This window comes from Pelodiscus sinensis, chromosome 10 (genome assembly GCF_052426305.1).
Source record: "Pelodiscus sinensis isolate ZL-2025 chromosome 10, ASM5242630v1, whole genome shotgun sequence".
Classification (NCBI taxonomy): Eukaryota; Metazoa; Chordata; order Testudines; family Trionychidae; genus Pelodiscus; species Pelodiscus sinensis.
In genome coordinates this window covers 5,814,178-5,837,524 of record NC_143061.1, presented here as the reverse complement: position 1 = coordinate 5,837,524, position 23,347 = coordinate 5,814,178, and the positions used below count along the sequence as shown (strand labels likewise).

General features: G+C 46.8%; 1 protein-coding gene and 2 non-coding genes across 3 annotated transcripts; all 3 read left to right on the top strand.

Annotated features, from left to right (window-relative positions):
* The first annotated feature begins 3,635 nt into the window (after positions 1 to 3,635).
* NUCLEOLIN (nucleolin multifunctional protein) lies at positions 3,636 to 16,220 on the top strand. The gene is made up of 15 exons (XM_075938157.2): positions 3,636 to 3,770; positions 4,753 to 4,863; positions 6,290 to 6,539; positions 7,104 to 7,238; positions 7,815 to 7,976; positions 8,222 to 8,308; positions 8,854 to 8,989; positions 9,990 to 10,126; positions 10,830 to 10,956; positions 11,169 to 11,302; positions 13,392 to 13,521; positions 13,663 to 13,820; positions 14,379 to 14,505; positions 15,283 to 15,497; positions 15,747 to 16,220. Exons 1-15 carry the CDS (start codon positions 3,753 to 3,755, stop codon positions 15,824 to 15,826), a joined length of 2,007 nt encoding a protein of 668 aa, XP_075794272.2. The 5' UTR covers positions 3,636 to 3,752; the 3' UTR covers positions 15,827 to 16,220.
* LOC112547432 (small nucleolar RNA SNORD20) lies at positions 8,060 to 8,140 on the top strand. The gene has a single exon (XR_003091176.3). It is a non-coding gene; the product is annotated as a small nucleolar RNA SNORD20 (small nucleolar RNA).
* LOC112547429 (small nucleolar RNA SNORD82) lies at positions 8,716 to 8,780 on the top strand. Its single transcript, XR_003091172.1, has one exon. It is a non-coding gene; the product is annotated as a small nucleolar RNA SNORD82 (small nucleolar RNA).
* Positions 16,221 to 23,347: the final 7,127 nt, after the last annotated feature.

The following is a 23,347-nucleotide window of genomic DNA, read 5'->3' as shown; positions in this document are numbered from 1 at the left end:
AGGAAGTAGGAATAAGAGCCTCTGGAAAAGGGCACTTTTTCCGGAGGATCGGGGCCAGTCTAGACGCTCTTTTCCGGCTTTTTTAAAAGCCGGAAAAAAGCGGCGGACATTTTTATTTAAATGCCGCGGGGGATATTTAAATCCCCCGCGGATTTCCCTACGACGACTAGTGAAATTTACATGCCCCTTCCGGAAAAGGGGCCAGTGTAGACGTAGCCACTCTGTTTGAAGAGTGCCATGCCTAATGGGCTCTCGACAGTGTTGTCAGCTAAAATGTACTGGATTTATACAGGTTGCACTGTGAAATCTTAGCTGTTTTGTACAAAATAGGATCTACCAACAGCAAAGATTATTTAGTGTGTATAATGGAATCTGTCATCTGCATGTAAAGAGATGACTAAGGAGGGTCCATGATAGAGTTTTATAAAAGCATGACTGGTGTGGAAAAAATGAATAAAGAACTGTTATTTTCTCTTTTCCATAACACAAGAACTAGGCGGTTGCCAAATGAAATTAATAGGTAACAGGTTTAAAACAAACCATGAAGTTTTTCTTCACTGTCAACCTGTGGAACTCCCTGCCAGAGGACGTTGCGAAGACCAGGACTTTAACAGGGTTCAGAAAAGAGCTAGATAAATTCATGGAGGTTAGGCCCATCGATGGCTATTAGCCAGGATGAGTAGGGGTGGTGTCCCAAGCCTCTGTTTGTCAGAAGCTAGGAATGGGTGACAAGGGATGGGTTTATGAAGGGGATGGTTTGATGACATAACATGATCTTGGTAACTAATTGACCTTTCACTATCAATGGTAAATTGGCCAATGGAGGGATGATAGGAGTTACCCAGGAAAGGTTCTCTATAGTATCTGGCTGGTGAGTCTTGCCCACATGCTCAGGGTTTAGCTGATCGCTATAGTTGGGGTCAGGAAGGAATTTTCCTCCAGGGTAGATTGGCAGAGGCCCTGGAGGTTTTTCACCTTCCTCTGTAGCATGGGGCACGGGTCACTTGCTGGAAGATTCTCTGCATCTTGGGGTCTTTAAACCATATCTGAGATATAGGTGAGCGGATTATTTCAGGAGTGGGTGGGTGAGATTGTGTAGCCTGCGTTGTGCAGGGGGTCAGACTAGATGATCATAATGGTCCCTTCTGACCTTAAAAGCCTATGGCTGCGTCTAGACTGGCATGATTTTGCGGAAATACTTTTAACAGAAAAGTTTTTCCGTTAAAAGTATTTCCACAAAAGCGTGTCTAGATTGGCATGGATGCTTTTGCACAAAAAGTGCTTTTGCACAAAAGCATCCGTGGCCAGTCTAGACGCGATTTTGCGCAACAAAGCCCTGATCGCCATTTTAGCCATCGGGGCTTTTTTGCTCAAAACAGTTCTTCCCTGTCTACACTGGCCCTCTTGCACAAGTATTCTTACACAAGAGGGCTTTTTCCCGAGCGGGAGCGGGAAAGTATTTGTGCAAAAAGCACTGATTTTGTACATTACAAAGTCAGCGCTCCTGCGCAAATTCAAGCGGCCAGTGTAGACAGCTTGCCAGTCTAGAGGCACCCTAGACAAAATCTTGCCAGTCTAGAGGCACCCTCCAAGTCTATGAGGGATAGATCACTGGTCTGTTCATTCCCTTTGGGGCACCTGGCATTGGCCACTGTCAGAAGACAGGACACTGGGCTAGATGGGCCTTTGGTCTAGGCGTTCTTATGTGCCACGGCTCTTACTTTTTATGCCATCTAAATTCAAGATTGCACAGGGTGGTGAGTGTGATAGGCAGGGGGCGGCCATCACTGCCTTCCACCTGGTTCATGGATGCACCGTCTCTTCCCCAAGACCCTAACCTCCTGCTGTAGCTGTGCTTCCTGGTGAGTTTTCCTCATTTACTCTATTGCTCCCTCCCCCCCATCCCTTCCTCAGTAAGTCCCCACCACTTGCTGTGTCCCTCTTCTCCGCCACATGCTCCATCCCCGCTGTGCCAGGGGTGAGGAGGGAAGTGGCAGGCAGCACGTGAGGAAGCGAGCAGTGGGGGGAGGAGTGAGAAGGATGTGGTGAGCAGCAGCAGCAGGAGTGAAGCATGGGGGCTGGGGGGGGGGGGACCTGAGGTGGAGTGTGGACAGGGTCAGTAATGCTATGGTGAAGACTGGACACGGAGCTAACCTCCCCCAGGGGAAGCGTCACCCACTGCCCATGCAAAATTATCTCACTTGCCATTGGAAGTGAGCATAACCCACAGTCTGGCCTGTGTTCCGCAGGTATGTCTATACATACTGCAAGTGACAGTGTGATTTGTAGCACTGGTAACCAAAGACAGTAAAGCACACATGGAGGCTGTGTCTCGACTGGTCAGTTTTTCCAGAAAATCAGCAGCTTTTCCGGAAAAACTTGCCAGTTGTCTACACTGGCCGCTTGAATTTCCGCAAAAGCACTGACTTCCTACTGTAAGAAATCAGTGCTTTTTGTGGAAATACTATGCTGCTCCCGTTCGAGCAAAAGTCCCTTTTGCGCAAAAAGGCCAGTGTAGACAGCTGAGATTAGTTTTGCGCAAAAAAGCCCCGATCACGAACATGGCGATCAGAGCTTTTTTGTGCAAAAGCGCGTCTAGATTGGCCTAAAAGTGCTTTTGCGGAAAAGCGTCCGTGCCAATCTAGACGCTCTGTTCCGAACATGCTTTTAACGGAAAACTTTTCCGTTAAAAGCATTTCCGGAAAATCATGACAGTCTAGACATGACAGTCTACCGTAGCCGGACAGTGGTGGCAAAGGCTTCATCACAGACTAGCCTAGCTGGGCAGCCTGGGTATGCATTCCGATTGCTAACTTGTGCCACTGTTACCTAAACTAGATTAAAACTAGCACAGGAATGACTAGCTGTTCTACAACTACATCTTCACTCGCATTGTTGACTTACCCCTCCAAAGAACAAGATAGAAACAGAGTACTGAGGAGCAAGATGGATAAAGAAGGAAGGGAAAAGAAAAGGAAGAAAATTGGGAGAGAGAAAATAGGTTAATCTTAAACTCTCACAAACCAAAACAAAGGGGGGAGTCCTTATCCAAAGTCAAGATTTGACCCTGATTATATGTGAGGAACTTTGCTACTGTAAGGAACCCAGATACCATGGTGATGGGCAGCAGCATAAAAGAGTGTAGATCACTAAGAAACCTCCCTCTCTAAGTCATCAGCAGCGCAAATCGCCCTGTCCTAGTCCCTGGGCGGGGGTTCCTATGCAGCCACATGCCCCTAGGGTTGGGTTGATCGCCGGCCCCAGGCTCTTCCTGTCTCCCACCATTTCCCCCGCCATGGGGTAAGGACCCGACCCCTGTGCTCGCAGCGTGAAGTCCCAGACGCACGTGGTTCCCCCAGAGCCACGTGCTGCGCCCTTCCTTTTCCCCATCCCCTCCCCCATCCGAACCCCATCCGCGCGCAGCCGCCTATTGGCTATATTGCCCCTCCTCCCCAACGGGCAGGACCTCTCGCTGTAACGCGCGCTCCCATTGGCCGGTGGCAAGCCCGCGCGGATTGGTGTGAATGCCCCCCCCTCGGAGCCCGGCGATTGGGCGGGCGTGCGGAGCTAAGCGCGACGCGCGTAGGGGTTGGCCGAGCGGGACCATGGGGGGCGGAGCGAAGCATAAGCAAGGGGGGAGGCTGGGGGAGGGGCGGCGCTCACTCTTTCACTTCAGCGCAGCACACAGTCGAGTCGCTGCTCCCGCCGCCGCCTGTCGCACCCGGATCGGCCCGCGCCGCCCCGCCGCCATCATGGTAAAGATCGCCAAGGTGAGGCCCGCGGCGCGCGCCAGGCCCGGGGGCCCCGCGGCCGTTAGGCCCCAGCGCGGCGAGCCGAAGGCCCGGGCGGACTCGGCCAGGCCCCAGCCCGGAGGGGGGAGGGAAGAGGCCGCTTGGCGCGGGGGTTTCGGGACTCCCTAAGGGGGGGGGATGGTGCCTCCCCCCTCCCCCGTTAGGTTTGGTGCGGTCCGCGCCGCTGCGTTCGGGGCGGTTTCTAGGCCCCTCTACGGCCGTTGGGGGGGGGGGAGTTGTTTCTAGGCTCCCCCTCGGGGCTCGCGGCGGAAGCCAGAGGGTCGGCGCGCGCGCGCTGGGGAGAGGAGGGGGGCGGAGCCGGAGGCGCGCGCTGCCGGATGGGAAGGCCTCAGGCTGCGTGGGGCGGCCACGTGGTGTCCCCGGCGCGGCGAGCACGCGGCGCGGCCTGTCCCGCGTGGTTCCAGGCCCTTTGTGGCGCCCGGCGCTTGCGAGGCCCCAGCTGCACGAGCCGCGATAGGGGGCGGGCTTGGCCCTGTCTGAAGGGGGGGGGGGGCAGCGTGTCTATACACCAGGGATTTCCCCCCCCCCCCATCCACTGTCTCATTAAAGCTCTGCGCCTGCGCGCACACCGCAGCCTCGGCGGGTTTGCGCTCCGCGTGGCTTATTCCTCCCCCCTCCCCCCCGCAGGAGTTGGTCCAGTAAAAAAATAATTTCTGCAGTCGCCCTGTGGCTCGTGTCACGTGGTGTGGGAAGCGCCTGGGCCCTAATGCGGGGGACACAGGCCAGCAGGTTCCTAGGTTTGATATGGACGTGCAGGGGTCCCCCCCCCTCCCGTTGTAATCACCCGCGTGCAAGGCCGGTTTGGAAGCAGTTTTGCGAAAAAGTCAAAATGGATCTTGACTTAAAGTGTTTTATGGCTTTGGGGTACTTTACGTTTAAAAAAATATATTTCTCTACAATGGAAACTTAAGTGGGTGACCTCTCATGTGCGTTCTTCCAGAGTCCGAAGAATCAAGCCAAACAGAAGAAAGTGGCTCCTCCCCCCCCAAAAGATGTAGATGATAGCGAGGAGGAGGAGTCCTCCGAGGAAGAAGACAGCAGTGAGGAAGAGGTGATCATTTTACATCTGGATTCTAGCTTGCTATATGTTACTTTGGGAATTGGGATGTCGACACGTAGTTAACTAAACAATTAACTAAAAAGCCTAAGTTTACCAGTTAATCCTGTCAGCTACAAGTGGCGCCCCTCCTCTTCTCTTCCCCCCCCCGCCCCCCCCCCCCCCCCGGCCTTTGTTATGAAGCAGAGGCAGTTCTGTAGGGAATTCGGATCTCCCCACAGACAGGGGTTGCTGCTGCTCTGCACTTTTGCCCCCATATCAGACAGTAAGGGGGGGGGGCAAAGTGGCACGGGGGCTGCCCAGGTGTGGGGCTGGAGTGCTCTGGATACCGGCTCCACCCCAGGGACTATCGAATAGTCATGTATCTGCTTAAAAAAATGATGCCATTACGCAACTATTCAGTTACACGTTACTGAAAATTAATCATTTGAGAAACACAACTCAGAAGCCTTCACTGAATGAAATAGAGGAATAAATAGATTAAGTGAGACAGTGACTTCAAATGTAGCACTGTAAAGCTTTGAGTGTATTGAGGAAACACTTCAGCGAACTAATTATTTTCCAATTTGTTCTTTTCCCATAAAGCTAGGGGAGAATACTGGGATGTAAAAGCTTATCCGGTAAGCCTCATCTGTAACGGCTGAGGTTTATTAGTTCCGGTTAACTGGTGGGGGCTGGAGCACCTTCCCGCCTATCCAGGACAGGGAGCTGTGCCAGGACCACCGGAGCAAGTGCTGTCCATGGCGGTTCCCCCCCCTGCTACTTACACGATGGCTCCCAGGAGCAGGGCTGGCAACAGAGCCTTCTCCCTGGGAGTGGGACCAGCAGCAGTTTCTGCTGGCTCCACTCCAAGGGAGGCTTTGCTTGGGCTTTGCAATATAAGTTTTATATCGCAGTGCATGCAGCACATGTAATTCATTATTTTTAGTGGCTATGGGTTTACATTTTTACATCCCTCGAATACTCAAGAGTTGCTAGCTATGGGTATTTTATCACAAACAAAGTAGCTGTTAGTAAGGGTACCTGGTAATACTCAGCGCTTACCAAGCACTTTTAATATTGGTTTCTCTTTGCACTTGCTAACCCCACCACCACAAGAGGTCCAAGATGTGGAGGGAAGCGGCGGCGGGGTGGGGGTTGCAGAAACAGGCATAGGTGTGGCACAAGTTCATATGTAACAGGGAGATTTATATTTTATATGTAAATGAAGGACAGTCGTTTAGTTCGTGGTGAGCCGCCAAGGTGGCTTTATGGTATAGTCCTTGGCCCTCTTTCTAGGTACTCCATTAGAAGAGCTAGCTTGCTGAATGGTTGTGGTGGGATAGGTGGTTGTGGTGGGATGGGTAGTGATATCATTCATTAGCTGAACAATCAATTTAGGAGTTGCGTATGCTCATTGGATTTGTCTTGTTTCCCTAAGGGTGTTCCTCAGAAGAAGGTGGTAACCCCAAAAGCAGCAGCTACACCTGGCAAAAAGGCTGCCACTCCGGCCAAGAAGGCAGTTGCCACTCCAGCCAAGAAGGCAGTTGCTACACAAGCCAAGAAAGCAGTTCCCACTCCAGCCAAAGGAGCTAAAAATGGAAAAAATGCAAAGAAAAAAGTGATGGAAGAGGAGGATGAGGAGGAGGACGAGGATGATGATGACAGTGAGGAGGATGAAGATGATTCTGGCAAGTCAAAAGTCACTTTTCTGTTAAATGCTTTATCATTTTTGAACAAAACTACCTCATCCCAAATAGCTCCTACTTGTCCTGATCACAGTTCAGCACAATTGGCGGCTCTTAAATGAGGCATGGGATTTGTGTCGCAAAGGTAAGGGGTAGAGAGGTCAGATCTCAGTTAAAAGTAGGAGAGCTGATTGGAGAAATACTGCATTGTCTCCAGTGTTCCCTGTGAGCTGGGCACTTGTGTGGCTGCTCAGGAGAGATTCTAGTGCTGCCTAACTGGTTAACAGTGCCCACTGCTAGGTTTTTGTTTTATTGGTAGTGCACATTAGCACATGCCTTAGTGCATATAAAAAATTATTGCACATGGGAAGAAAAACACATGGATGGAAAAGATTACAGGCAACACTCATGGGCTCTTTGTTGTGCATGGTTCAAGCCAATGCTTCGTTCCATGCTTTTTCACAGCTTTCTGTACCAACATCTGAGTGTTCCTTGGGCGAACCTGAATTAACAGGATAAATGCTCCTTTGTAGACGCAGACTAGTGAATGATAAATTCTTGTTTCAGAGGAGGAAGTAGCAATGCCTGTAAAGCCTTCAGCCAAAAAGCCTGTACCAGCAAAACCTGTGGCAGTACCCGCAAAACAAGAATCTGATGATGATGAAGAGGAGGATGATGATGAAGAGGAGGATGAGGAAGATGGTATGTATGCTTCGCTGATTATGGGAAGATTGCATTTTGTAATTATAAATCTATACACCAGTTTTGAGTTGACTTGAACTCAGAGGCTGTGGCATTAATAAAATATCGAGCTCTTTGTATTATTAAAACCAGTTTACTTGTCTTTCACATACAGCAGATCTGATTTTACTGACTACTGACATGTAGAAATAAAACAAAGAAGTGTCTTGGCATTGTAACAATTATTTCCTATTGCTATTTACCTACTGAGTGCTTCAAATGGAAGTATAGAATATACATCTACACTGCAATAAAATGTCCACGTGTGGCCTGTGTCAGATGACCAGCTGCAAGTATATTTATTGCAATGCAGATGTGGGCTAAGAGACCTCTTTGGGTCCTCAATCCAGTTGTGTATTAAGCACTGTAAAATACACTGAGTCCCTGCCCCCAAAGCGCTTACAGACTGAAATGGACAACACGAAAGGACGAGAAGCATGCCCCATGATACTCGAGGGGAATGAGGGTAGAGAATCCTTGTTCAGTTGCCCATGAATCAAACCATTCCTAAGAAAGATATTTGCTTTGATATTTCAGACTCTGAAGATGAGGCAATGGACACAAGCATAGCAAAAGGAAAGAAAGCTGCACCGGTGAAAGCTGCTCCAGTGAAAGCAAAGGCAGACTCTGAGGATGAGGACGACGATGATGACGACGATGAGGATGATGACGAGGAGGACGACGATGACGAGGAGGAAGGTGAGTTTGAATGTTTTATGCTTGTGTGAATCCCTGCTGCAGTATACAGGAACGATAGGCAAAAAGTATGTCCACCCCTGTCTTGGAAATGATGAAAATGTAATCGACCTGATGTGATGAAAATCACAATGAAAGTTTCTCAAGATAGTCAAGTACTGATCCAGCATGACCGGGAGTGGAAGGTGTTGCACCAGGTGCCTGCCTTTTATTCTAAGATCCTTATGATGTGTTTTCCTGTACTGCAGAACCTGTGAAGGAAGTTCCTGGAAAACGTAAGAAGGAAATGCCCAAGCAAAAAACTGTCCCAGAAGCCAAGAAAAAGAGAACTGAAGGTAAGTTTGCTGCGTGGAGTATCCTGAAATGTTACGCTTGTGCTGCTGAAAGTCTAACTGTATTGCTCCAGCGTGAATGTTCAAAACTTTCTTCATTTAAAGTAATAGCTGGGGAATTTGCGCTATAGGGTTTGAAATCTTTGGCTTTTACTAGGGCTGTGAAAATTTACATAGTTACACACAACCCCCCATCCCACTGATGCTGCTGCCTCTGTATTGGAGGCAGCAGCACAGGAGCTGTCTTAAAAGCCGGCTTCCCCACCACCAGCTCCTGGGAAGCATATGCTCACTCGCTGTTCCTTCTCCCCACCCCTACACGTGTGTAACAGCTGAAACTTTCGGCAGTTATACAATTACATATTTAAATGCATTAACTTTAATGTCCTTAACTTTTATATAGTGCTGCCAGCACAAATGATGAGTTTAGGGACTTAATACTGAAGTCTGATGTGACTTAAGCAAACTGATGTGCTGTAGTCCTTTATAGTGAAATGCCTTCAATTTATCATCCTGCATGCCTAATTGAACTTTTTTTCCCCCTAAAGAAACTGCTTCAGCTTTTTCCCTGTTCATGGGAAACTTGAATGCCAGCAAGGACTATGAGGAATTGAAGACTGCCATCAAGGAATTCTTTGGCAAAAAAAACCTTCCAGTGCTGGAAGTCAGAATTGGTGGTTCCAAGTAAGCTTTTAATTTATTCTGCTGCCACTTTCTGTTTGTATGTTTAATGGTCATTGGATAGTATGTGGAACTGTTGGGCCAAGTTGAGCTTCATGCTGCTCTGAACAAAGTAGCGCTTTCTCCAGGGGCTGGTTGCTGCTTCAAGCTGCATGTCCGTACTAAAGAGGAAGGGTTCAATATTCATTTTAGGCCATTTACATATAGCTCTTAATTGGGCAGCTTAATCCAAACTATTACACTTTCTTAAGAGTCACCTTTCGGGGGCGGGGGGCAGGGCAACTTGTGTGTGGGTGTTTTTTAAATATTTAGTACTAGTCAACCAATTCTTATTAGTTCTATCACTTGGGTAAGCATATCCATTTTGCAGATGTTGAAAACAGTTAAGTGATTTTAAAGGAAGGCACAGGAAATCTGTCAGTTTGAATACAGGATAAAGACCTAAACCAGCACATCTAGTAGTTGAGATGTAACTGATCTTATGCATTTCCATCTCTAAACTCTGAGTTCCAGTCTGAAGACATGTTTGTCTTAGTATCGCAATTCTAGGAGCACAACTCTTCTGACTACGATTAATTATGTACTGTTCATAGTTTGAGGCTTCTGTAAACTTCAGTCATTAGCACTTTTCTTGAAGTTGACTCTTAATGGAATGTGTACACGGCACTTGAGTTCAAACTTCAATCAGGACTGCACTTAGTCCCCTTTCTATTCACATGCACACATCAGTCTAACTCGTATCAGTCAGCAAGCAGGACTGAGGTCCCCCAAGTCCTTTTCATTTTTACAGGATGGGTACATTAGCATGTCTGTAATCAGAAGCTCAGCAATCAGCTCAGGTTTACAATGCAATGAGGATGTTCAAGCATGGCCTTGGAACAGCAAGTCCATAAGCCCTGGTTGCACAGACCATGATTTACAGTGTAGTGTAGACACATCCTTACTAGCCACAATGTGTTGACACTCTCCAAAGTTCAGTATAGCTATTATATTCTTCTTTCAGGCGGTTTGGCTATGTAGACTTCTCATCCGCTGAGGATCTGGATAAATCCCTTGAATTCAATGGGAAGAAATTCATGGGTTTGGAAATCAAATTGGAGAGAGCAAGGAGTAAAGAAACCAATAAAGAAACAAAGAAAGGTTTGAAAACTAATTTTTGTTATTTATCTGTTAGAATTCCGGGTAATATATGTTGTCATGGTTAGCGAGCCACAGTGACTGTCTGCCACTGGCCTGTTCTGGTTGGTGATTGTAGTAAAACCTGCAGAAATGGCTTTAAATCCATAGTTTTGTTGTATCTTCATACTATTCAGAGAAGAAATTGTACCTCTTGGTTAACGTTTCTTATTAACAAAGATTAAACTAATGTAAGTTGACGTAACAGGTTCTGGTTGTATAAATTCACCACTTCCTGTCAGAACCTTGTTTTCAAGGACTGAGATTTTCAAAGTGTCTAAGGAATTAGATGAAATTAATGGAGGCTGACTTTTGAAATCTTAAATTGTGTTCAACTAAAGTGGAATAAGAATTTTAGATGTATGTCTCAAGTATGGAGGCAGACTTCAGATACTGTCCATATCATCTTGGGGGAATGTTCATGTCAGCAACAAACCAAAAGGTAGAAACATCTCTGCCATATTTAGACCTTAATGAGTAAAATTATAATTGTCACAAATGAGTATCAACTTCACTGTAGTCTGGTGACATACATGAATTACTCTGGTTTTCCTGGAGCTGGCAGGTTAGATCTAAAAGAACTGAACAAACAAGTTTTTCGCCGGTCCACAGTGTGCTAGAGAAGCTCAATTTAAAAAATATATATATATTTTTTTTTCTCTTGTAGAGAGAGATGCCAGAACGCTCTTTGTGAAGAACCTGCCTTACCGTATAACTCAGGATGAATTGAGAGAAGTCTTTGAAGATGCACTAGAAATCAGACTAGTGGCTGGCAAGGATGGGAGCAGTAAAGGGTATGTGATAACTTGTGGCATTTTATTTCACATGTAAACTTTCCCCAGGCTCTTTATTCTTAACTAGTGTCTTTTTGCTCTCCAAGAGCTGCTGACAATAGTGAAATTCTGTACTACTTGTCCTAAAAAGCATTGTTTGGGTTTTAACTTTTTTGAGTGTATTCAACTCTTAAAAGAAATGGTTAGTTCATCTGCTTTCTTCACTATTGTAGGATTGCCTATATAGAGTTTAAAACAGAAGCTGAGGCAGACAAGGCACTAGAGGAGAAGCAGGGCACTGAAATCGAGGGTCGTGCCATCATCTTAGACTACACCGGCGAGAAGAGCCAACAAGAGACACAAAAAGGTATTTATATGGCACTGTAATGAGCTAAAGGTGCATGATAACCAAGACAGATTAACAGAGGTCAGGTAAGATGTTCTCCTATCCCAAGCAAATCATAGCAGTTCACCAGAAATCCTAATGTTCCTATTAGTGGGTCCATCAATTCATACTTCAGGCTCCTGTCCCTGTTGTGTTTGACCTGGTGAAATAAGTACCTTCTTTCTTTAGACTTTGACCTAAAGAGTGTGTGTTAGATTTGAGGATTTACTTTGAGGGCTGTCAATTCAGCATCTTGCACAAATGAGCATTTAAACCCTTCTTACGAAATTTCAAAAGGATTTAAGTTATACAGAGAGTTCAGTTCTGAACAGTCTAGCTCCATGGTCACCAACCCGTCAATCGCAATTGACTGGTTGATTAGGTGGGCTCAACCAGTCGATTGCGAGGCATTCGGGGCCTCCCCATTTCTCCCCACCCCCAAGAAGCCCCACTACTACCTCCAGTGACAATGGAGGAAGTCCGGCACCTGCGCTCCACTTCCGGGGTTTCAGGAAGTTCACTGTCTGTTCTCCCTCCCCAAACAGCCGGCACGGTACCACAACACAGATCTGTGGCATGCTGGGATTTTGCTGCATGGGGTGAGGTAGGAGTTCGCAGAGGAGGAGCGTGCCGGAACTTCTTCCTCTGCGGGGAATGTGTGTGGGGGGGGAGCCCCTACCCCCACTCCCACTGGCACCCTTCCGCAGTACCATATTCCCCTGCTCCCACCAGCACAGTTGAGGCCACATTAGTGAGGCTTGGGGGAGTTTTAGAGGAGTTATTTTTTTGCATCTCACTTGTGTGGCCCCAACTGACTTTTCTGTGGATCAGTGACCCCTGACTCAGAACAGGTTCCCCGCCCCTCTCATAAATAAAGAAAATGCTGAAACTTTGTGTGACATATTTTATTTAAAAATGAAGCCTGGCCAACAAGCCCCCATCTGGCTGCAGCATCATAACACTCCTGCACATCCCCTCCCCCCGACCCTAGATCTGAGCCTATCATATACACTGGAACCCCCTGTCCTGAGCCTCTCTCATCCTCAAGTCTTCTGCCACAACACTTCTGCGCCATCCACACACTGCAAATCTGTGTCCTGAGCCCATTATACTCCCAACCTCCCTGCACTGAGCCCCTCACATACCCCAACCCAAACTCCTGCACCCTCACATCCACAAGCCTGGAGCTCCTTCCCTGAGCCAGCATCCCCTTCTCCATCTTGTCTTGCATCCAGATTCCCTCCCAAAGCTTGCACCTCTCACCCCTTCCGTGCTTCCCCCTCCTCCCTTCCCCCTCATTCCTATCCCAGAGCCCACACATCCTGTCTCAACCCAGTGAGGGTACGTACAGCTAGACTGCAGGAGTTTTTCTGGGATTCCAAGAGGTATCCTGGAAAAACTCTTCCGCATCCAGGGACGCATTTGTTCTCTCCTCTTCTCTCTCCTCCACACCCCCCCCCCCCTTTTTTTTTAAGCGGAAGAGCAAACCTGCTCTTTTGGTAATCCCTGTGTTCCTTGTTCCATGAGGATTAAGGGGGCTTCTGAAAGAAGGGGGTTTTCTGACATTTGGCCCAATCTAGACGGGCCAAATGTCAGGAAAACCTCTTCCTACAGAAGAATCGGGGAAAAAAGAAGAGGGAAAAAAAGCAGCAGTGTGTAGCCATACTCCGAGAGTGTATAAGGGCTGGGGATAGCAAGTGATGGAAAGGAGGATAACAGAGAGGGTGGAGCTTCAAGGAAGGGGTGGGGTCTTGGAAGGATGGGCAGTAGATATTGGCTTGTTCTGACATTTGGAAAGTGATCTTGGGTATGAAAAGATTGGAGACTACCAGTCTAGCTAGTCCTGGTACCAATGACCCTGACATACAGTATGCTAAATGGTAATCAAGCACATGAGAATTATTGGCTAGCTTGTGCTTAGGAGCCTTCCCTTTGCATGGTGACTGAGGCAGATACATATCTTTACTTAGTAAGGTAATCCTCAATGCTCCATTCTCCTAAAAGCTGCTGAGTTTAGTTCAGTAAATCTTTGTATCAATGTGCAGTTCTAAGCTGTCTTTCTCTTTTCTAGTAGGTGGAGAGTCAAAGACGTTAATTGTGAACAATCTCTCGTACAATGCAACAGAAGAGTCTCTTCAAGAAGTGTTTGAGAGAGCCTCTTCTATCAGGATGCCACAAAACGTCCAGGGCAAGCCTAAAGGGTGCGTAAGAGTGGATTCGTTTTGGTTAAGTGATCTAGCCCTGTAGTAAAGATTTCGGTATTGGCAGCGTGACTGGTTCCATGCTACTTAGGTCCCATATGGCAACAAGTCTCCAGGCTGATTAGAATTTATCTCTCCTAGATATGCGTTCGTTGAATTTTCCACAGTTGAAGATGCTAAAGAAGCTTTGAATTCCTGTAACAACACAGAAATTGAAGGTAGAACAATCAGATTGGAATTCAGCGCACCAGGTGGACAGAAAAGCGGTGGAGGATTTAATGCCAGAGGAGGATTTAATCGTAAGTGCCCTGTACTTTATCCTGCCCTAAAGTGGGTTTTGAGATGGTATAATAATTCATGAACAAATGGTCTGGATTAGACTTGTTGGTTCACTGTTCCTAGCATCTGATAAGCAAGAGAGGCTTAAGAGGTGATATGAGAACTGATGAAAAATTCTTTGAGTTTACCTTTGACTTTTTTTGTAAACTCTTCAAGTCTAAGACAACTTATTGTCTTGGCATAAACTGCTAATTCCCACCCACACTTTTAAAATCTTGAAAGAAATATCTTAGGCCAGGCTTTTACTAGACACAGAAGGTTGACAGTGTATTCAACTCCAGCTACATAAATAACTTCGCTGGAGTCTTATGTACTTTTAAGCGAAGTTTGGTGCACTAGGAGTTCAATGGGAGCATTGTGTGTGTGGTTTTTGTGACCTCCCCAATTAGTCCAGTGTTCAATTAGCTTTGTTTGACATAAAAGGGTTTGATGTTAGCTTGGCTGGGAACCTGATGTGTGTTTCTTAAGGCAGAAACTTTACGAAAGTGGTTGATCTGAAAATGGGTTTTCTTGTTTAGAACAAACCAAAACGCTGTTTGTCAAAGGCCTCTCTGAGGACACCACCGAGGAGACGTTGAGGGAGTCGTTTGAAGGTTCTGTCAATGCCAGAATAGTCATGGACAGAGACACTGGCTCATCCAAAGGGTATGTTGAACTCTGGAGATGGCATATGTCACTTGCTGTTGGAAGAGAGCTAGGTTAATGGAAAATCTGACACTGGGTTGGTTCCTAACATTGGCAGTGAGTTGCTAAGAGGAAATGGACTTGCGATATTTTATGACACCTGTGAGCAGTGAAAGCGTACTGTCCTCTTCTCAATGAGCTCCTTCCTGCCATAGAAACAGTGGCAGCCTATGGATTCGCACGAGAAGAATATTAATTGCACAGTGCTGGCATATTCACCCTTGGCTTTAGACTGGTGATTAGCCAACACTGAGACATTCTGTGGATATGTATTCTTGAACAAGCACATGTAGGCCATCCTGTTGAGTGCTGTGGGAAATGAAATGTGGTAACTGTTAGTGGGCAAGTATAGCTTTGCCAGTCTTTCCCTGTGAACTTGAGGTAGTTACTTACCTTCTGTTCCTCAGTTTCCCAACTTTTAAAATGGCTTGAAGATGGAAATACTAGTGAGATTTCCCCTCTCTCTCCCCTCCTCCCCTCCCTTGTATAGCGTAACCTGCTTCATACAGCACATTTAAAAGCTATAATTGGGTATCTACAAACTAAACTTTAGATGACTTGAGGTTTATAGGATGGTGGGGAGTCAAATGGTGTTGAACTGCGCCACACTTCCCCAGCCTGAGAAGTGCAGATGTTCCAGTGTAGCTCTTCAGCATGCAAGCTAATCGGGATGGGTGGAACTGTATTGCGTGGCTTGCTGCAGTGGAGGGTGACCTTGCTTTTCATTGCCTTGCATAGATTTGGCTTTGTGGACTTCAGCTGCCCAGAAGATGCCAAAGCAGCTAAAGAAGCTATGGAGGATGGAGAGATTGATGGAAATAAAGTGACCCTCGACTATGCTAAGCCCAAGGGTGATGGCCAGCGAGGTGGTGGATTTGGCGGCCGTGGAGGAGGAGGAGGACGGGGTGGCAGAGGTGGATTCAGCGGAAGGGGTGGCAGAGGAGGATTTGGAGGTACAAAGAAAATATAACCAAAGCTTGGCATGTTGTCGACTTCAGTCTTTTTGGCTTATCGCATCTGTTGCCTGACAGTCCCAGGTCTGGCACATACTTACAGTTTATCTGAAGTGGCATGCTAGGCTACTAACTTGCTTTCCCTTGTGTTTGCCAACACTTTCCACGCTCCTGTGGGGTCAGGGTGTATGAACATTCAAGTCAGACAAAATGCAGCTTTGATTCCTAATCTCTTCAATTTCTTTCCAGGTAGAGGAGGTGGCTTCCGGGGAGGCAGAGGAGGAGGAGAACAGAAGCCACAGGGGAAGAAGATTAAATTTAACGACTAAGCAGTCCCTTTTTCTTCCTTCCCCCATTATCTGAAAGGACTCTGAGGTTTTTATTCTGTCATCTTTGTTTTGACACGGAGCCTTCTGAGGACATTCCAAGATGCAAAGCAGAACTGAGAGCCACTTGGGAAAAGTAACTATCATTTCAAAGAGCCAGCTCGATTGCCTGGCTATTCAAGTGAACTTTTTAAAGAAATGAGTGCTAGATGTGGGAGTTTCCCCTTGTCTGTGAGTTGTCTTGAATTTATAACGTTTTACCCCATGTACAAAAATATTTTTCCCTATAAATTTCTGTAGGTTTTTGCTGTAAAAATGCAGAACGTTTTATCATTTATTATTTTTTTTTTTTTGTGCTTCGGCACCTGTCTCAGACAGATTAAAGGGCCTGACCTGGTGCATGTCTTGCTGCCATTCTTCATTAAGTACTCATGAGTTAGTAATCTGGGACAGGAAAGCAAGTTCTAGATTAGAACCCTGCATGGAACTGGTGTAGAGCTCTGTGCAACAGGAGTGATGTGAGCACAATTAAAAAGTAGTCGGTCCCATGCAGGGCTCTGCTGAATGGACATTCGAGTACCAGTTTCTGAGATCTGTGAAGCTGCAGTGTGGAAAGCATGTAACAGCTCAGTATATAGGATCCCTAATGGAGAAATCCTGAGATTTTTAAAACCGTTACCATCTGTGAAAGAGGGTGAAGGGAAACTCAGCCAAGAAACTACAGTATTATGGGTTGGGCACTTGCTTTTAAAGGGCCTGGTGGTGTCAAACACTCTTTGCTTGCTGCAGCTGTATATCCCATATTCAGAGTAACAGAATCTAAACACTTGATTGGAAAGAAAACCTAAATATAAAGAGTGAATGCTGGTGCAACTGTGTTCCTGAAACAGAACTAAAGCAAAGAAGCCAGTTAACTAATGATTCCTCAAAAGCATGCCTGTTTGATTGCTGTTTGCTGATTGCTGTAGCATATATAGGGAATGAAGCATGTGGGTTGGGACTTGAGGCTTCCAGCCTGGATAGACATGGAAAGGAAAGGAAGAGGGGAAACTTGTCTCTGCTTCCCTGACTGTAATAATTGAGATGAGACTAACAGACAAGTCATGAGGCTTTGAGAGGATTCCTGAAGCACGCTTTCTGCAGTTGTTCCAGTAAACTGCTTTTCTCTCATGTAACACCTACTAACCATCTGTCCTGAATCTCTAGCAAGTCAGCTTTTACATTTCTTTGACTGCCATACCTCTGGCTGAGAGATGTTGTTTTGTAGTAATGCAGCCTGTAAAGGCTCCTCCAGCCATTAGGTGTGTTCTAGCCATTAGCCTAGTCAGTGTGTTTTGCCCACAAAAGCTCATGATGCTCTAAGCCAGGGCTACAATGATACTCACAGCACATGCCCAGGGCTGCAACTTAAGTGGTTTCTCGTGTGTGTGTGTGTGTGTGTACACATACACACATGCAGATAGCTTCACATCAATGGGCAGGACTACACAACATGCAGGCCCTATTGACCTCAGTTCTGCTGATACTAATAAAATGTCATATTTACCTGATTTCCACCCTTACGGCAGCACTCTTAATGAGCATAGTAGTCCAGGAGTTGAACTACTAAAACTCATACCAACAGAAGATCATTTTATTGACTATGTTTGTGTTTTGGTTCCTACAGGCAGGCCACATGTTGAGCCCCACATAAACCCAAACCCCAAGATGGGCCCCAAACAAATGGGCTGCCCACAGGCCCGGTGTTGAGTAGCCCTGCTCTAGGTCCTGGTCTATACTAGGGCTTTATTTCAAAATAAAGGACAAGGGAGTTAGGCTTGGTAGGGTGGACCTGCTGCTTATTAATTCAACCTATTTCCTAGAACACTACAACTGGAAGGGACCTCGAGGTCATGGAATCCAGGCCCCTGCCCTCACAGCAGGACCAAGCACTCTCTAGATCATCCCTCATAGATGTCTAACAGGCTGCTTGTTTTGACAGCTGTACTCCTGCTTTCCTCAGAATAATGCTAATTTCAAAATAGCAGTAGCATAGATGCTTCAGTACTGCTATTTCAACAGGACTACTCAGAGTAATTCAGACTAATTACGCAGCAGTGCTTCCTGGGGCACAAACTCAAGGTAGTGTGTCCATGTTAACAGCCTGCCTCATGCTATAATTTCAAGCCATCCTTGTAGCATAGACATGCTATTTCAATTTTTTATTTCAGGAGTTATTAAATTGATTTTAATTATTTCAAAAGTTTTCTTGTGTGGACATTAGGGATGTGAAGAGCTAGTTCACTGTCTGATAGTCCACTAGTCACGCCCCTTGCTGCCTCTCTCAGAGGCAGCAAGGCAGGGAAGAAGAGGGGATACTTCTAAGCAGCAGCACCAGATGCATCCTGTACTTTGTGTGGCACAGAGCCCAGGATCAGCTGGGGACAGCCGCTAGGGCTGTTGCTACACCTCAGAGGAGGAGGCACCCTATTGACTAGTCATAGTTGATTCAAAAATGCATAGACTATTCAATTAGTCAACTGCCTGATCCTTAACATCCTTAGTAGACATGCCCTAAGGGGCCGTAGGACTACTTGTTCTTAAAGTTACAGACCTACTAGTGGAGAGGGCACAGGATAGACTCAAACTACATTTCTTTCAAAGTGTTTTAACATCGGCATGGATAAGACTGGCTGGAAGAAGAGCACTCCTAGGTTGGAGACATGCTGGAGGCCCAGTGCCTAAGAATCTTGCTCATGGTAATAGGAAGCCTGATATATCCCATCTAACTCCCAAACGAAATCATGTCGGTGTAACGTGTACATGAGACAACATCTGCCTGCAAGTAATGTCCGATTACTTGGTACAGTACTCAAATCTTTTTTAAAGACAAACTAGGCATTTCCTATAGTGACTGCTGTGTGTTCAAGTGGAGGCCTCCAATCCTCCGTAGCACTTTGCACAAACACTCTGCCACAAGTTCTGTGTGAGCTTGCACTGCATAGATGTGGTCTTGCTCTTTGTGGGGCTCACCACCAGCACATGTAACCCTTCCCAGCAGCAGGGTTTCCACTTTACATGAGAGAAACTGAGGCATATGCTGGCCCCAATGAGGAGCGGGCCCTATGTCACTACTCCAGGCATGAGCCAAATCCCCATGAGCGCTAGAATTGGTAAGTATTAAAATGAATTCTATAACATGCTACCGTAAAAATACTGAACTAAAAAGACGTGTGAAATTTTTAACTTGATGGCCTAGAATGAGCTCTAGCTTTCGGTACCCAAGAACGTTTCCTTTCCAAAGCCTCTGTGCAGCTGGAGAATTGCAGTTCCTACTACAGTTGCAGCTTGGGCTGTGGCTCTGAAAGAGCTATGTAGGGCAGGGTGACTTGCGGATCTTGCAAGCGTTTGAGGTCCTTGCTGTTTTCAGCTGAGCATGGGGCACAAAAGTCTTTTGAGTAATGGGTGTAAACTTGTTGTGGTATGGTTATCCCTTAGGTTACCGGACAACTGGTAAAAAGGGCAGAGCACTTCTAGGAGCAGGTCTATGCTACACAGTGGTATAACTATTGCTCTGGAATGTGGAAATTCCACCCCGACTGACATGCCAGCCCTACATCTCCTCAGCAGTGCTACTGAGGGTATGTCTGCACTTGCACCCTCTTTTGAGAGAGGGATACAAATGCAGCTGAGCAAAATTACAACTGAAGCGAGGAGTTGAATTTCCCACACTTCATTTGCATAATTGTGGACTGCCGCTATTTCAAAATAACAAACGCTGTGTAGACGCGGTTATTTTGAAAGAAACCCCTTCTTCCACAATAAGCGGTAAACCATTTTTTTTGAGGGGTAAGGGTTATTTCGGAAGAAGGGATTTCTTTCAAAATAACAGCGTCTACGCAGCATTTGTTATTTCAAAATGGCGGTCCACAATTATGCAAATGAAGTGTGGGACATTCAAATCCGCGCTTCATTTGTAATTTTGCGCAGCTGCATTGACAGCCCTCTTGAAAGAGGGTGCAAGTGTAGACATACCCTCAGCGCGCGCGTGCAAATACAGCTACCGCTTTTTGCAGAGGAGCAGTTGAGCTGATGTTAACAGGAGCACTCCTCTTCACCCCATGTGCGGCAGCGATGCAGTTGTGCACCCATGTAAATTTCAAGTGCTGTGGGAAAGGTAACAGTCTTAATACTCCATGGGGTCAGCAGCTCAGGCCTGTGCAAAAGCCCAACTGTTGGAGCAAAGGGATTTCTGAACACTTGTGCCTAAGTCTATTTAATGAGCTTCTCATGCCCCAGAAATCTGCCCCCTGCACAAATGGTCCCTCTTGGAATAGAGAACATGACCCTTTGTGTGCAGCTGTCCGGGCCAGGCATGCTTCTCTCCTTGAGATGAGTGACTGCAGCACCTGCAGTGCTACAACCACAGTCAAGCTCCTACAGCCTGAAATGGGCAGTGGGGGTGGAAACGTCCCTAGTACCTAAGCTCTGAAATGTAGAAAAAAAGTGCCTGAGAAATTCCCAGACTGAATCATTTGGCTTTGTCTACACCAGGGGTTCTCAAACTTGGTGATACCGTGACCCCCTTCTAAGTTGCTTGCAACACCCCCGGCGGGTCGGGACCCACGGTTTGAGAACCCCTGGTCTATACGATGACTTTTTCTGCACTAGTCAATGCAAATGAAATGCTTCGTTTGCATACACTCTTTCATTCCGTTTTTGCACTGAAACAGGCAGTGTGGCCATGGCCTTTTTGCACACAACGGTCACGGCCACACTGCCTGTTTTAGCGCAAAAACGGAACAAAAGAGTATGCAAATGAAGCACGAGACGATGCTAATCCGCACTTCATTTGCACTGCCTCTCGCAGAAAAAGCCTTTGTGTCATTTTCAGAGTGTGGCTGGAGGTTGTTACACCAGGGCCTGGTGTGTTCTTTATCATCTAGCGCTACGTCTACACTGCCTCTTTTTTGTGGAAGATGCAATGCAAATGAAGTGGGAATTAGCAGCAACTTGCGCTTCATTTGCATATTCTTTTCCGATGCTTTTTGCGGAAGAGGTTTTTGCGCTAAACAAAGCAGTGTAGACACGTCCGTTTTGCGCAAAGAAAACCCAAAGAACCCGCAAACCTCATTTTTTGAGGAATAAGTGGTTTTGCACAAAACGGACCCGTCTACACTGCTTTTTTTGGCACAAAAACCTCTTCCACAAAAAGCATCGGAAGAGAATGTGCAAATAAAGCGCGAGAAGTTGCTAATGCCCACTTCATTTGCATTGCATCTTCCGCAAAAAAGAGGCAGTGTAGACGTGGTGCTAGGGTGCAGATGTACGTGCTCAAGAAGAGCCTCCTCTCCACACAATCTGCAGTGCTCTGCATGTCCTTGGGGACATAGGTGAGCTCAAACAGCATCTCAGGTGTGACAGTTAACGCAAGCCGATGGCCACTGGGGCAAAAATGCGCCTCCCCCTTGCATAGAAAGGCACTTTGTAAAACACTCTGGAATTCCTCTTAGTCCAACTCTTCCTGCTACAAGCACTGTCACTGCAATGGTCTAGACCCCTGTTTCTGAACCTTTTTTTATAAAGTACCCCTTTTTCTAAAAAAAAAAGTACTCCCAGTAGCTACAGTTTTCAGACACACACAATTTTTGTCTACCATTACAACATATGTCTTTAAACAACTTCATCGTAGCCGGGCAGGCGATGAAGTTTTTGGGTGTAAAAAGTACAAAAATAATAAAGCACTGTAAAACTTAAAACAAAACTTCAGTTGTCTCCAAATTTCAGTTGAGTACTCGTACCACTGATTGAGAAACACTGGCCTCGAAGGCAGATCATTCCTTGCTTCCTATCTCAAGCTGCCATTCTTGCTTGCACCTCCTTGCAAGACAACGCAATAGGCGGCCCGGGCTGGCAAGGATCCAGCATTTATTCTGACCAGCTAATGCCATAATCTCTACTACTACTACACGTTTTGCAGAAAAGCGTCCGTGGCCAATCTAGACGCGGTTTTCCGTAAAAAAGCCCCGATCACCATTTTCGCGATCGGGGCTTTTTTTTGCAGAAAACAGTTCTGTGCTGTTTACACTGGCCCTCTTGCGCAAATGATTTGCGCGAGAGGGCTTTTGCCCAAACGGAAGCAGCACAGTATTTCCGCAGAAACACTGACGATCTTACATGAGATCGTCAGTGTTCTTGCGGAAATTCAAACGGCCAGTGTAGACAGCTGGCAAGTTTTTCCGCAAAATCAGATGATTCTGCGGAACAACTTGCCAGTCTAGACACAGCCTATAGGTGAGGAACTGCCTCAGGGTGACGTTGCATCTCTTTGTTGCTTGCACAGAAGAGCCTTGTTGATTTGCAAAATCGCTCTTCGTGGTTCCACCTATTTGTGGAGTCTCCTGTCTTAAAGAACTCACAGCAGCTGTGGAGAGTTCCCCACAGGGACCCACAGCTCCCAGTATTCGTGGATCTCGCCTTTTGTGTTGGATGCAGGAATGCTTCCACCCCAAATAGTAAAAGAGATGTAGCTGTGTTAGTCTGGTCTTGCCGAAACAAAAGATCAAATTGATCTGAGGAAGTGGGTCTGGCCCACGAAAGCTCATCACCTATTAAACCATCTTGTTAGTCTTTAAAGTGCTGCATAGTCGTGTCTTTTGTTCCACCCCGAATGGAGAGGGTTTCCTGTATTAGTGGTGCCCATCGCGCCCAGTTTAAATGGGTTTTGTCGGATGGGACACGGTGCAGCTGCAGCGAAAAGCAACGCCTGCCCCCAAAAGTGCCGTTCCCGTCCAAAACCCACGGGGGAATTGTGAAGTGCGGACATTTCCCTGTCTTGTGCCTCCCTGGTGCACAACAGCTCACTACATAGAAGTATCCTGGCTGTATTGCTCCTAGTCCTAGCAGGCAAGCAGAAAGACTCGATAGCACAGGGCTGTTTGAGTCCAGCAGCCAAGTACAGGGCTGCTAGAAGGGTTTGGTGACTGTGGTTTAATTTGGGCTTCAGCCATTTTAGAAGATGCTCAGCGGCAGAGAAGCAATAGCCTCAAATGGTCGAAGAGGCGCTGCTGCTGTTCTCGGCAAGGCACTAGATGGCAGCAGGTGCTCTTAGCAAGGCAAGCGAAAGCTGCTCCAAGGATTTTGGCACATGTGAGATCCGAGGTCGTAGCTCTCAAGGGGACCCCGTGGGAGGGCTTTGAGGGGGTGGCGGGCTTCAGGTAGACAGCCAAGGAGGCAGGGCGGGGAAAGGGAAGTTGTGTCGGAGCCTGGGACTGGTTGGAGCCCTTGTTGTGTTTTCTGATTCTCAAATGCTGGCGAGAAGTTGCACTGTGCTTTGCAGGAGGTGGAGGGGTTTAAAAAATCCAATCCCATGAAAGAGACACGGGATTGCCACCCCCAAAGGTTCAGAAATGTCCGTCTCTCTGAAAATCATCAGCCAATTGTAGAAATGAGATGAAAAATGAATGTTTAGGTTCTTTTTAAAAACGTAAGAATGGCCACCGTGGGGCTGACCAATGGTCCATCGAGCCGCTGTCCTGTCCTCTG